We start from the raw sequence: 12,138 nt of genomic DNA, 5'->3' as shown, positions 1-12,138 counted from the left end.
CAAGGACTCTGAACAACGACAGTGCTGATGGTAATGCTGGCAATTTCCCTGTTTTTTCACAGGTCACTGCCAGAGGATTCGCCCCATTGTTGCAGTTTGCCTACACTGCTAAGCTGTTACTCAGCAGAGAAAACATCCAGGAAGTCATCCGCTGTGCCCAGTTCCTGCGCATGCACAACCTGGAAGATTCGTGTTTTCGCTTCCTGGAGGCTCAGCTCCGCAGCGAGGAGGACGGGCTGCTGCTGTGCCGCAAGGGGGCGCCGGACGTCAACCACTCGGAGGACGAGAGCATGCAGTCGGAGAGCGCCAAGGCCACGTCCCCCAGGCCGCGTCGCCGCGGAGACGCCCTGGCCTCCCTGCGCCGCCCGGAGGAGGAGCGTGTAGCGGCCGACTTCGACAGGCACGGCGCCTCTGACCACCCGCGCTGCCCCAAATACAGGAAGTACCAGTGGGCCTGCAACAAGCACAATAACGACACCTCACACACCAGTACCTCAGGTTTCCCAAGCACATTAACAGAAGGCGTCGGGGTTGGCAGCGGTGCGGTGCGAGGGCAGAGCAGGCTGCCTGCAGCCCAGATCAAAGTGGAGCCTCGGGCTGAGGACGAAGCCATCTCGCTGTGCCTGTCTGGAGACGAGCGGGACAGCCAAGACAAGGACGACGTGACTGCCATGGAGATGGACAGCCCCGTGCTGGCCGACCGAGCCAAGAGCAACAAGTCCCCTTCCTGCCTGCGCGCCTTCTTCAAGAAAGGGGGGGACCCGCAGGCCCTGCCTGACACGTCACAGCGGCTGTTTGCTAACAGACTCGCCTGTCCACAAGACAAAGGAACCACTCAGGGAGATCATAAAGATTTCAGGCCTTTCTCTGGGGAGCAGGCCCTGCCTGTTCCCTCCCCTAAAGAGGTGGACGGCTTCCCCTCCGGGCTGTCCCTCAAGTCCGCCTCCTGCGACGGCGTCTGCAAACAGGAAGTGGAGCTGGACCGCCGGAGCGTCATCTTCTCCTCAGGGGCTTGTGACCGCCTGGGAACCCCGGCGCATTCCTACCCCGGAGGGAACTCCCTGGAGGTGGGCCTCTCTGAGCACCCTCCAAAGGGCCTGTGGGCCGGGTCCAGCCAGTCTCTCCCCAGCTCCCAGACCTACTCGCCCAGCACCACCCCGGCCGAGGCCCCCATCCCCTGCCGGCCCAGGCCCAACACCAGCTGCCCTGTGCCCATCAAGGTGTGCCCGCGGTCTCCGCCGTCTGAGACACGGACGCGGACCTCCAGCTCCTGCTCCTCCTACTCGTACGCGGAGGACGGGAGCGGGGGCTCGCCCTGCAGCCTGCCCCAGTTCGAGTTCTCCTCCTCGCCGAGCTCCAACGTGACGCGCTGCATCACCGCCGACCCACCGGAGCCCGGCGTGGGGGGGCGACACCCTCTTCAGCCAGGCGCGCCCCAAGATCAAGTGCGAGCAGTCGTACGGCACCAACTCCAGCGACGAGTCCGGGTCCTTCTCCGAGGGAGACAGCGAGTCCTGTCATGTGCAGGAGCAGGGCCCAGAGGTGAGTACGCCCTCCTCTCCTGTCAAACAATCAATCAATCTTTATGTAGCACTTTTTTTTTTAAACGAGGTTGACCAAAATATATAAAACACAACAATCAAGACATGCAACAACAATAAGGAATACGTTTACAGAAGAAAAGAAAGAAGACATGTCCCACACAAGACAGATCATCTGTCACCACACGTCACCTTGGCTAATCTGTTCCCGGTGACCCAGCACTCCAGGTGTGCATTAGCGCTCATTAGATCATCTCATTCTTGAAGCGAGAGTGTTTCGCTAAAAGATTTACTCCACCACCAAAGGGCACAGATGTGCTTTGATATTATTAATCTGCTTTATGCACTGCTGGATGTTTGTGTAATGAGACTGAATGTGGGAGTCCAAACGCGCCGTAACAAACTGAGCGCACACATTGGAGGGGGCGGCGGCAGCATCGAGCGCTGTGATTGGTTGATCCTGTGTGCTGGGAGGTGTGTGGTTGTAAGACAAGCTGTGATGAAGGAAGGGTTAGGATCCTCTGAGGGTGTCCATGGCCTCTCTATCTCCCGCCCCCCCGTGGAGCTATATCTCCCTAATCAAGATTAGCCATGCTAACAAGCACTTTTCATCCACACCCAGATCTCATATGCATGTGTAAATTCTCAGAGCACCAAGGTATCAAGCAGACCTGTGAAATTTTTGTTGGATTACTAATAAGCCGGCGTGCTAAGGTGAAGCCGTGCTGGGCGTGCGGTGAGCGATGTGGCCAGAAGGTTGTGTGTGTGTGGGGAGAGGGGGGGGGGGGGGGGGGAGTAGGAGAGCGCAGCAGGAGAGGGTGCAGGGGGGGGAGTAGGAGAGCGCAGCAGGAGAGGGTGCATGGGGGGCTGGCTGTCCGGGGGAGGATGAGGAGCTGTGCTGACAGGGATGAATGGCAAATCCTCTAATCATCCTTTAATCCACCTGGGCAGACGTCCTCCAGACTGCAGTCACACTGGGATGGTGGTGGCTGTTGTTGTTGTTGTTGTGGTTGTTTTTATTTCCTAGGTGACAATCTACTTTGATAGCGAAAATGTAGGATGTAACCTTGTCTACAGCGAAGATCATTAGGAAGACAGTTGAATAGCGAGGGACATGCTGTAATCAGAGTCATGTTTCTAGCGCTGTTTCACTTTCAGCGTAGATGCATTGCGTCAGCAACATTTGCCTTTGTTGCAGGCAGACTTATTTCCGATGTTCCTGGAGGAGAGGTATCTCAGCTTCCTAGACTGAGACCTTGAAGTGCACAGGGAGCCCAGAGAGAGAGAGAGCGAGAGAACGAAAGAGAGAGCGAGATCAGAGAGAGAGAGATCGGAGAGGGAGGAGAGGGTGAAACTGGTGCGTTGCCATGGCGATGGGATCCACAGAGCGAGTCTCGGGGCTTCAGCAGGGGCTGGAGCGACATGACAGGACTGAGCCTCCGTCTGTGGAAGGAATCCACAAACGCAACGAGCCCCACCAGCCCCGACAGTCATGTGTAATTATTACCCTGCTAGCGTGGCCCACACCCACAGCCTCCAGATTTATGGCCCTTTTTGTAGCAGTGCTGAATGCACCGCTGTAAATTACATAGAATTGATTTACCGGGTAAAGCTGCCAACGACTAGCTGCCCAAAAATGACCCGGAGACATTTCCCTGTCTTTCCTCTCCCTCGTTGTATGAGTCAGATGGACTCTCTCCAGCACGCGGGGCGCCCCCTTACCACTGACAACGTTCCCTGCCAGATCCCTGTTGACCCTCAGACTTCTCATCCAGCCCTCCACTTACTATCATCTGCTGGTGATAAGATTTATTGTGGATGAATTAGTGTGGGCCGGCTCTCAGAAGCTGTTCACTTTATGGTCTTCCTGGAGCAGGGCAAGGCTCTTATGTAATCCCCCTCTGTGTTGCTGCAGACCCAGGCCTCCTTGCCTGGGTCTGCAGCAACCAGAAAAGCGACCTCTTTCTTCCTGGGCCGCTCTTGTCCTCTTTCCCCCCGGCGAGTTGTCTGTCCAAACAGCCAGCGTGTCCAGGGAGAAGGCTTTGCCATGCGTCGGTGTGTGTTTGCAGAGCAAACAGCAGCCCCCACCGAGGTCGAGCAGCGCTGGTAAAAATAGCAGCAGTCCAGAGCTGGAAACAATGAATCCTGATGAGGAAGGAAGTTGTTAAACTGGGGGGCTAATCTGACCGAAGCGATAGTCATTCAAGGTAGTCCGAGTCACATGAGGTCTCTGCCTGCTTTCAGCTCGGTGGTTATGAGGTGTTGTTGCACACAGTCCAGTGACATCTGGAATTACAGTAACAGCCTTCACACAAAGCCAAACTAGAGGCCTACTAGGGGGCGGAGTTTCACAGACACGATTTGACAGTTTTCTTGTGTCGTTCTACGTTGTGGTTTGACCCTGTAACCACAGGCCAGGTCAACAGTGTGTGCTCTGTCCTGCAGGGCTGCAGGGCTGCAGGGCTGCAGGGCTGCAGGCAGGGCAGGATCCCTGTCCTCACACGGGGAGTGGTGGGGGCCTGGCTGGCTGTGCAGAGGAAGGGTTCCCAGTGACCAAGGAGGATTTAAGAGCTGAGAGCTTGTTATCAGAACACAATCTCAGTGCGGGATCTCTGAACTGTTTCCACACTCATCCATCTCTTCTGACTATATCTATTTTAACCTCTCCCTCTCTCTGTCTCTCTCTCTCTCTCTCCAGCTCTCGGTATAGGCATCAAGATCAGTCTAGCATATCATCTGGTCACAGTAGTGCAAATATTGATCGTAGAGTGCTGAGTGATGGGTACGTGCTGTACTGTCGCTCTGATCCTGTACATCCACGTGCTTATCGCACTCAACAGCCAACGTGTTCAATCTCACACACAGAGAACGAGCCTGAACCGGGATTTCGGTCGCTCTACTACAGAATCTAGAAACTCTGCGCTGACGTGACACATTTGTAGAAAGAACACATCCGTTACTCATCAGTCTGCGTGGTCACAACTACAGTAACCTTTTGCCTCATAGCTATTGTGCTGCTAAACTATTGGCATGGCAAATTTATGTCTAGCATTGATCTCATTAGAACAATGTAGTTATATATCATGTGACACTATTACAATTGTATACACATTCTTCGACAGTTAACATCTCTATAGAGGAGCAGACACTGTGCCAGCCTAAAGGCCAGATGGGGTAATAATACACACTCATCATCACTCAAGACCTTACATCCTGTGGTACTACACACACACACACACACAAGCACACACACACACACACACACACAAGCACACACACAAGCACCCCCACACACACACACACACAAGCACCCACACACACACACACACACACAAGCACACACACCTTTTCCTGTCCAAGTCCTAAGGCCATCTCCCAAAGGTTACTCTAGCATCTTTATGTACAAGAGACAAGGCTATAACTAATGAGCTCGTTCAGGATTAGATCTTCCGCAAGATCTATAGAGCAAACCATTTGATACTTTACAATCTCATTAGACACCACATGAGATTTATCATCGGGCTTATCACTGGAAAGGGAGCATATCAAATGTACACAGACAACAGTATGCAGTGTGCTTTATCTCTTTTTTTATCTGATTAGATTTAGTGATGGACACTGCAGCAGCTAAAACAGCAGCAGTAGTAAAGGCAGTCAGGTTTGTTGAGGGCGGGGGTTGTCGATTAGAGAAAATTGCAGCAACTTTTAAAGGACATTGTTGAGAAGATTTACAGTATTTACCGCCGATTGGCTTGTTAGTCATTAGTGGCAATATAATGGAGTAGGAGCATGGCTGTGAAGGGCTGGTTCTCCAGGGGTCAGCAGGGGTCCGCAGGGGTCAGAACCCTGCAGGTGAGCACTGCCGGTCAGAGTAACCCCGACCTCACTGCCTCCTGGAAGGGCCTGGAACTGGGGGCCTCTGGAGGCAGTTGGAGGCCTCTGGAGGCAGCCAGCTGCCTCGCCTCTGCTCACACGCGGCTCAAAGGCTCAGCCAGGCAGGCAGCCCAGGTAACAGGTGAGCCCTACTTTTCACTCTGGACCCATTTGCAGCATAATGACCCATAGAGACAGAGAGAGAGTGAGAGAGAGCGAGAGAGAGAGAGACAGAGAGAGAGAGAGAGAGAGCGAGAGAGAACGAGAGAGAGAGCGAGAGAGACAGAGAGCGAGAGAGACAGAGAGCGAGAGAGAGAGAGAGAGCGAGAGAGAGCGAGAGAGAACGAGAGAGAGAGAGAGAGAGAGAGAGAGAGAGAGAGACAGAGAGAGAGAGAGAGAGAGAGAGAGAGAGAGAGAGAGAGAGAGAGAGAGAGAGAGAGAGAGAGAGAGCGAGAGCGAGAGAGACAGAGAGCGAGAGAGAGAGAGAGAACGAGAGAGAGAGAGAGAGAGAGAGAGAGAGAGAGAGAGAGAGAGAGAGAGAGAGAGAGAGAGAGAGAGCGAGAGAGAGAGCGAGAGAGAACGAGAGAGAGAGCGAGAGAGAGAGCGAGAGAGAGAGTGAGAGAGAGCGAGAGAGAGCGAGCGAGAGAGACAGACAGAGAGAGACAGAGAGAGACAGAGAGAGACACAGAGAGAGACACAGAGAGAGAGAGAGAGAGAGAGAGAGAGAGAGAGAGAGAGAGAGAGAGAGAGAGAGCAGCGGGAGGGGGAAGGAAAGGAAACAGTTGGGTCTGAAATGTATGGTTGCCGTGGTAGCGTACTCTGTCATCCCAGCCTTCTTACTGGACTAGCTCTCCTGGCGGCGTGGCTAAATATAGACCCCCAAGCCCCCACTCCCACCGTGAACACCAGATGAAGGAGAGAGAAAAGGGAACCTCACAAGGTCACTGTCGAGAAAGTGGCTTGTCCTCCACCCCCCCCACCCCCCCATTTTCCTCTTTGTCTTCCAGCCAGAACACAGAGGCCGCACTACTGCCCACCACCTGGCCTGTTCACCCTCCTATGTATCACGGAGCCGTCTCCTGGCTCTCAGAGATCACACAGGGAGTCATCTGCTTCTGCAGCCTTCCCCTCAGACCTGGTACATTTACATTTAGTCATTTAGCAGATGCTCTTATCCAGAGCGACTTACAGTAAGTACAGGGACATTCTCCCCGAGGCAAGTAGGGTGAAGTTCCTTGCCCAAGGACACAACGTCATTTGGCAAGGCTGGGAATCGAACTGGCAACCTTCAGATTACTAGCCTGACTCCCTCACCGCTCAGCCATCTGACTGTGTTCCACCCGCTCATCTTCACAGCTGAATCTGGAGCTAGCCAGGCCTGGCCAGAGAGAAGAGCCTGCGGGCCCAGTTTGGCCTTGAAAGCTCCAGCCATCATTAATTCATGTGTCTGCATGCAGATGCAGCCACAAGATGAGAAGTAGGTTCCGCTCGACGTCTCTGGAGTGGCTGAGGTTGTAATGAGGAAAGTGAAGCACGGCATCGCCTCTCACTCTCTCTGGGAGGAGGCGACGTGGAGGTGTGCTCTTTAGCGGAGGGTCATTTCCATTGTATCATGAATAGGCACCTTGATTTGTCCCCAGGAGTGCTACACTTACCCCAGGTCCTGTCTCCCCCACGCCCTGCTGGGTTAGTAAAGACAGGGTGAGGAGAGTGCATCCAGCATCTCTACTGGAGGTGTCACAGTGCCTCCGTCTGGTGTCGACACAGGGGCTCCAGAGAGCTCCTGGCTCTGGTTCAGTAGCCGTGCAGGTAGCGGGGTAGCATCTCTTCCCTCTCTCCTCTCTCTTCCCTCCTCCGTTTGACTTTGTTCTTCATGAGAGGCAGCCATGGGGAGAGGCAGCCGGGGGGAGAGGCAGCCGGGGGGAGAAGCAGCAGCTGGGGGGAGAGAGCAGCTTCTCTCCTCCTGCCTGTCTTCCTCTGGCTCTTTGTTCAGCATCCTCTATACCTCCCTATTTCTCTCTCTCTTTTTCTCTCTCCTTCTCTCTCTCCTTCTCTCTCCTTCTCTCTCTCCTTCTCTCTCTCTCTCTCTCTCTCTCTCTCTCTCTCTCCCCCTTAAGCAGTGGATCTCTGGTGTATGCAGATACCAGTGGGGTATCAGCCTGTGATGTGATCAGAAGGTTTGCCAGAACCTGGGGGAACACAAACCAAGCTATGGATGCTTTTGTGAACTGAAAGAAAATGTGCCTCTCAAATATCAGAACTACATCCACAATGTGCATTTCAGTGATTACTCCTTTTTACCAGTCCTTGTAGAGTACCTCAGGTTTATACTATGTAGATGTTCTTTCCTCCATGGAAGCCTCTGACACTGCCTGGATCCCCTCAATCTGTCACCTTGGCGTTACTCCAGACCGTCTGAGCCAGATGGAGAGACCTTTGCCCAGCCTTGGATCACCTCTTCTCTCCCACATCAGAATACATATGGAGCGACAAGCTAAATATTTTATAGGGAGAGAGCTTCAGGGCCAGTTCTTTCACAATAAGTGTGTTTATGGGTCAGAAAGCACTCCTTTATCGCCATCTTGTGGCAAAAGGTGAACATGCACCATGTTTACAATGCTCCACCTCTGAAAGTTGGTTTGTCAAATAATGGAATTTGGAATTTTGGAGTTTCAACTGATGGTAATTATCATTCAAATACATTGATACTGCGATAGTAACGGTATATTTGATGTTTGTGTTATTTTCAGGTGAAGCTCCCTTTCCCTGTAGATCAAATCACAAATCTTCCACGGAACGACTTCCAAATGATGGTAAAAATGCACAAACTGACATCTGAGCAGCTGGAATTCATCCACGACGTCCGGCGTCGAAGTAAGAACCGCATCGCCGCCCAGCGCTGCCGCAAGAGGAAGCTCGACTGCATCCTCAACCTGGAGGTCGAGATTCGAAAACTTGTGAGTGAGATTACTGCACTCATGTCTTGTATCCAGTCATATTTCTAAGTGCAGCCTGTGTTGATCGGCTCACTGCTCAGGTGTGTATACGTGCCACCCGAGCTAGCGATTTGCTAGCCTTTGGTTGGCGTAGCTGGTAGTGGTCGCTCGCTTGAGGAGTTAGAGGTGGCGGGTTGGATCCCAGGTGCGGGCGAAACATCGACCACCTCTGACGGTGGCATCGCCACGTTTGTTACACAAGCACACTCTGTCTACAAGCACACACTCTGTCTACAAGCATACACTCTGTCTACAAGCATACACTCTGTCTACAAGCACACACTCTGTCTACAAGCATACACTCTGTTTACAAGCATACACTCTGTCTACAAGCACACACTCTGTCTACAAGCATACACTCTGTTTACAAGCATACACTCTGTCTACAAGCACACACTCTGTCTACAAGCATACACTCTGTTTACAAGCTCGCTCTTTCAACATTATCCATGTTCACTCAAAAAAAAACATTAATCAAGAACAACGCTCTTTTTGACAAAGACATCACCAGATGTTGACCGTGCAGTAAACATTACCTTGTGACAAAGTGTATGTTAAATTAAATATGATCATATCAGTATCATGTGTCTGCACTTTAGCTCCAGATCATTAGTTTCTATTGCCCAGATGCCAAACAGCAGTCTGGTGGAGGTTGGTGTTGGGGGCAGAGCACTCTGAAACCAGCCCCTCTCCATAGACTGCTGACTCTCCTCCTACCTTCCTACCCACACGTTTCCATGGCAGCTCTGGAGGTTGTCTGTCACATGCTCGTTCCATTATGGGGGTGGAGCGGCGAGTCTTTGATGTGCTGTGTCAGCACAGGAAGTGTTACACAGCCCACGAAAACTGACAAGACTCCTCGAAATGTCATCCAGCCTTCTGAGTATAATAGAAGGATGTGAAAAGTGTTCCCTTTTTAACCGTTAAATTGGAATCAACATGGATGTGCCTCTCTGAAGCCATCATCAAAGCTATATTTATAAGTGCCTAATGTCTGTGTGTGTGTCTGTGTGTGTGTGTGTCTGTGTGTGTCTGTGTGTGTGTGTGTGTGTGTCTGTGTGTGTGTGTGTGTGTCTGTGTGTGGGTGGGTGTGTGTGTGTACAGGTCTGTGAGAAGGAGAAGCTGCTGACAGAGAGGAACCAGTTGAAGGCGTGTATGGGCGAGCTGTGGGAGAACTTCTCCTGCTTGTCCCAGGAGGTGTGCAGAGACGTGCAGCTGAGCCCAGAACAGGTGCAGTCGCTGCACCACTACTGCCCTGTCCTGCGGCCCGGCAACACCACAACCAACAACAACGCCTCCCACTCACCAGCCGCCACCAGCATTGACCTCACAACCCACTCGGGCGCCGCCACCCCGGAACCCAGCTTCCAGAAGTCTCCGGGCCCCTCAGAGAGCGAAGCAGACTCGGCCATGGGGAACGGTGCGGATGGCCCGGGAACTGACGTGGAGGGCCAGGAGCCAGGCCAGCTCACGGAGTCAGGCCTCTCTTTCGAACAGTCCAATCAGACGGTCACGGTAGACTTCTGCCAGGAAATGACAGATAAATGTACGACCGACGAACAGCCGAGAAAGGACTGTTCTTAGTATCTTTCGGTTTGTTTTTATTTTTTATTATTTAATTCTAGTCGTATTCTTCTGACAAACCCTCTCTCGGGTTGTTGAGACGGTCAGCCTCTGCCAGTGTTCTTTGAACGCAAATTTTTGTTTGTATTTATGTGTTTTGTTGTCTTTTGAAAAGTCGACACTACAGTTGTCTTAACAGCAGCAATACTGTTCTCCAGGTATTCTCCTTATACCAAGACAGAGTGGGACCGTCTAACCAATCACGTCAGTTCAATGGTGCTACTCTCGCCCTGGCAGCAACCTCCACAGTGGCAACACTGTCTCTTCATGTATTTCAGTCTCCCCACAACAGGGATGGGCAAAGATCACACATCAATATCAAACCTCAATGGACCTAACTGCAACTCTCTAATTGTCTTCTGTCTCTCTGTCTACTTTTGATATCTTAACCTCAATCTTTCTCTTTGTTTTTCTCTCTTTCTTTTTCTGTCTTTTTCACTCTCATAGACTCATAAATACACACCAACGTTCTGTCCCACTTCGTCTGTTTTCTATTTCTACCTCTCCTCTCTCTCTCTAACTCTCTCTCCCTCTTTCTCCCCTTCTCTCTAACTCTCTCTTACTCTTTCTCTCTCTCCCTCTCTCTAACTCTCTCTCACACTTTCTCTCCCTCTCTATAACTCGCTCTTGGTGGCCCTTGTCACAGCAATTCAAACTCAGGAAATCTTCTGAATGTTCAACTTGATTCATGAGAATGAGAATACAGCGTATGTACTTGAGAGATTTATGAAGCAGACAGACTGTACATGTTCATATGCAAAAATGTCTTCTGTGTCTTTCGTTTGTGTCTCTGTACAGCAGACTTTGTGTACACACAGTACCTAAACATTCCTCCTTTGCCTTCCTCAGCACTGAAAGAAAGAGAAGAAGAAATATTTCCCAGGTGGTTAAATAGCTATGTTCCCACAGGTCAGCAATACCATTGTATTTGGATGTTGTAATGGTAATTTTCAAGTGCTTGCTTTGCAGAATTATAATGTACATAGTTTGGCGCATGGTGACTGTCGCAGTAATATTGTAAGGTTGTTTCTTTTTCACTGGGCTTGTATCATGCACCTTTTTGCTAAGGGAAACATTTGCTTTGCTGTTTCCTGTCTAAAGGAAAATTCCCCATAAGGGTGGGTGTTCTTCAACTCAGGAAATCAGCTTAATACACACCACACACACACACGCACAGACACACAGCCACGTGCATTGAAAACACACACACATTCATTTTAGAGCCCCTTGCGTGAAAATGCTATGTTTATGATGAGGGCAGTGTAAGGAACGTGGCTGGTGGCTCAAGCCACATCCACTCAAACTTTGACACCTCTTTAAATGTGAAAAGAGTCTCAGCTTGTGTTTTTGAAAAGAAAAAGAAAACCAGAAAGAAAAGGACAAAAAAAAAAAAAGGATATTTTTTTTTCTTATCAGTATTGAAAGATGCTACAAGCCTGATGGTGAAACTCCCTCTGAACCCTATGAATTTCTCCAGTGTTGTGTTTTCAAGTCAGGGAGTGTGGACACCTTCTCAAGCTATGGGTCATTAATTCAGCTAGTTTCTTTGACAAAAGAAAGAAAGGAAAATTGATTTATTTGACTACAGAGATGCTTTCTCCTAATAATTTGACTCGGTTCTGGCACTTCGTTTGCAGCCCCAGGCTCAGCTGGTTGGCTCTTCATTTAGAGACTCTATCAGAACCAAGGGAGTCTGATCATGGAGCACTTAAATTGGCACTTAAATAAACATCCTTAAATATGTGTATGTTGACACACAATAAATATCTCGATGAAGAATGCTAATAAAATACACAGGTCTATTAACAAAGAAAGGAGGTGAATGTTATACTATGAGTGTTCACATCTTATATTTCTATTTCTTTAAAAATGGAATAAGCTGATTCAAAATTCAGTTCATGTGAAAGCAGTGTATTGTTGTTAAACTGATGGCAATAGTCAGAAATAGCAACTTTTGCTCTAATTGTACATTTGTTGAAAACATCCTTCTGTGATGTGCTTGCATGTTGCCTGTATAACTTACATAGTTATTCTGTCTAGCTTATGTTTGCCTCTATAGTCCTCAGCAAAACAATATTGTTTTTTGATGAACAATATTTGCATTT

General features: G+C 50.3%; 1 protein-coding gene across 1 annotated transcript in view; it reads left to right on the top strand.

The window, feature by feature from the left end:
- Positions 1-11,421, top strand: part of bach2b (BTB and CNC homology 1, basic leucine zipper transcription factor 2b) — a 20,905-nt gene extending 9,484 nt beyond the window's left edge. The window contains 4 exon segments of the mRNA XM_067242431.1: positions 63-1,403; positions 1,405-1,542; positions 8,165-8,371; positions 9,515-11,421. Coding sequence (XP_067098532.1) covers positions 63-1,403; positions 1,405-1,542; positions 8,165-8,371; positions 9,515-9,994 — 2,166 coding nt within the window. The 3' untranslated portion in view covers positions 9,995-11,421.
- The last annotated feature ends 717 nt before the right edge of the window (positions 11,422-12,138 follow it).

Source organism: Osmerus mordax, chromosome 8 (assembly GCF_038355195.1).
Source record: "Osmerus mordax isolate fOsmMor3 chromosome 8, fOsmMor3.pri, whole genome shotgun sequence".
In the NCBI taxonomy this organism is placed as follows: domain Eukaryota; kingdom Metazoa; phylum Chordata; class Actinopteri; order Osmeriformes; family Osmeridae; genus Osmerus; species Osmerus mordax.
This window is presented reverse-complemented; position numbering and strand designations above follow the sequence as displayed.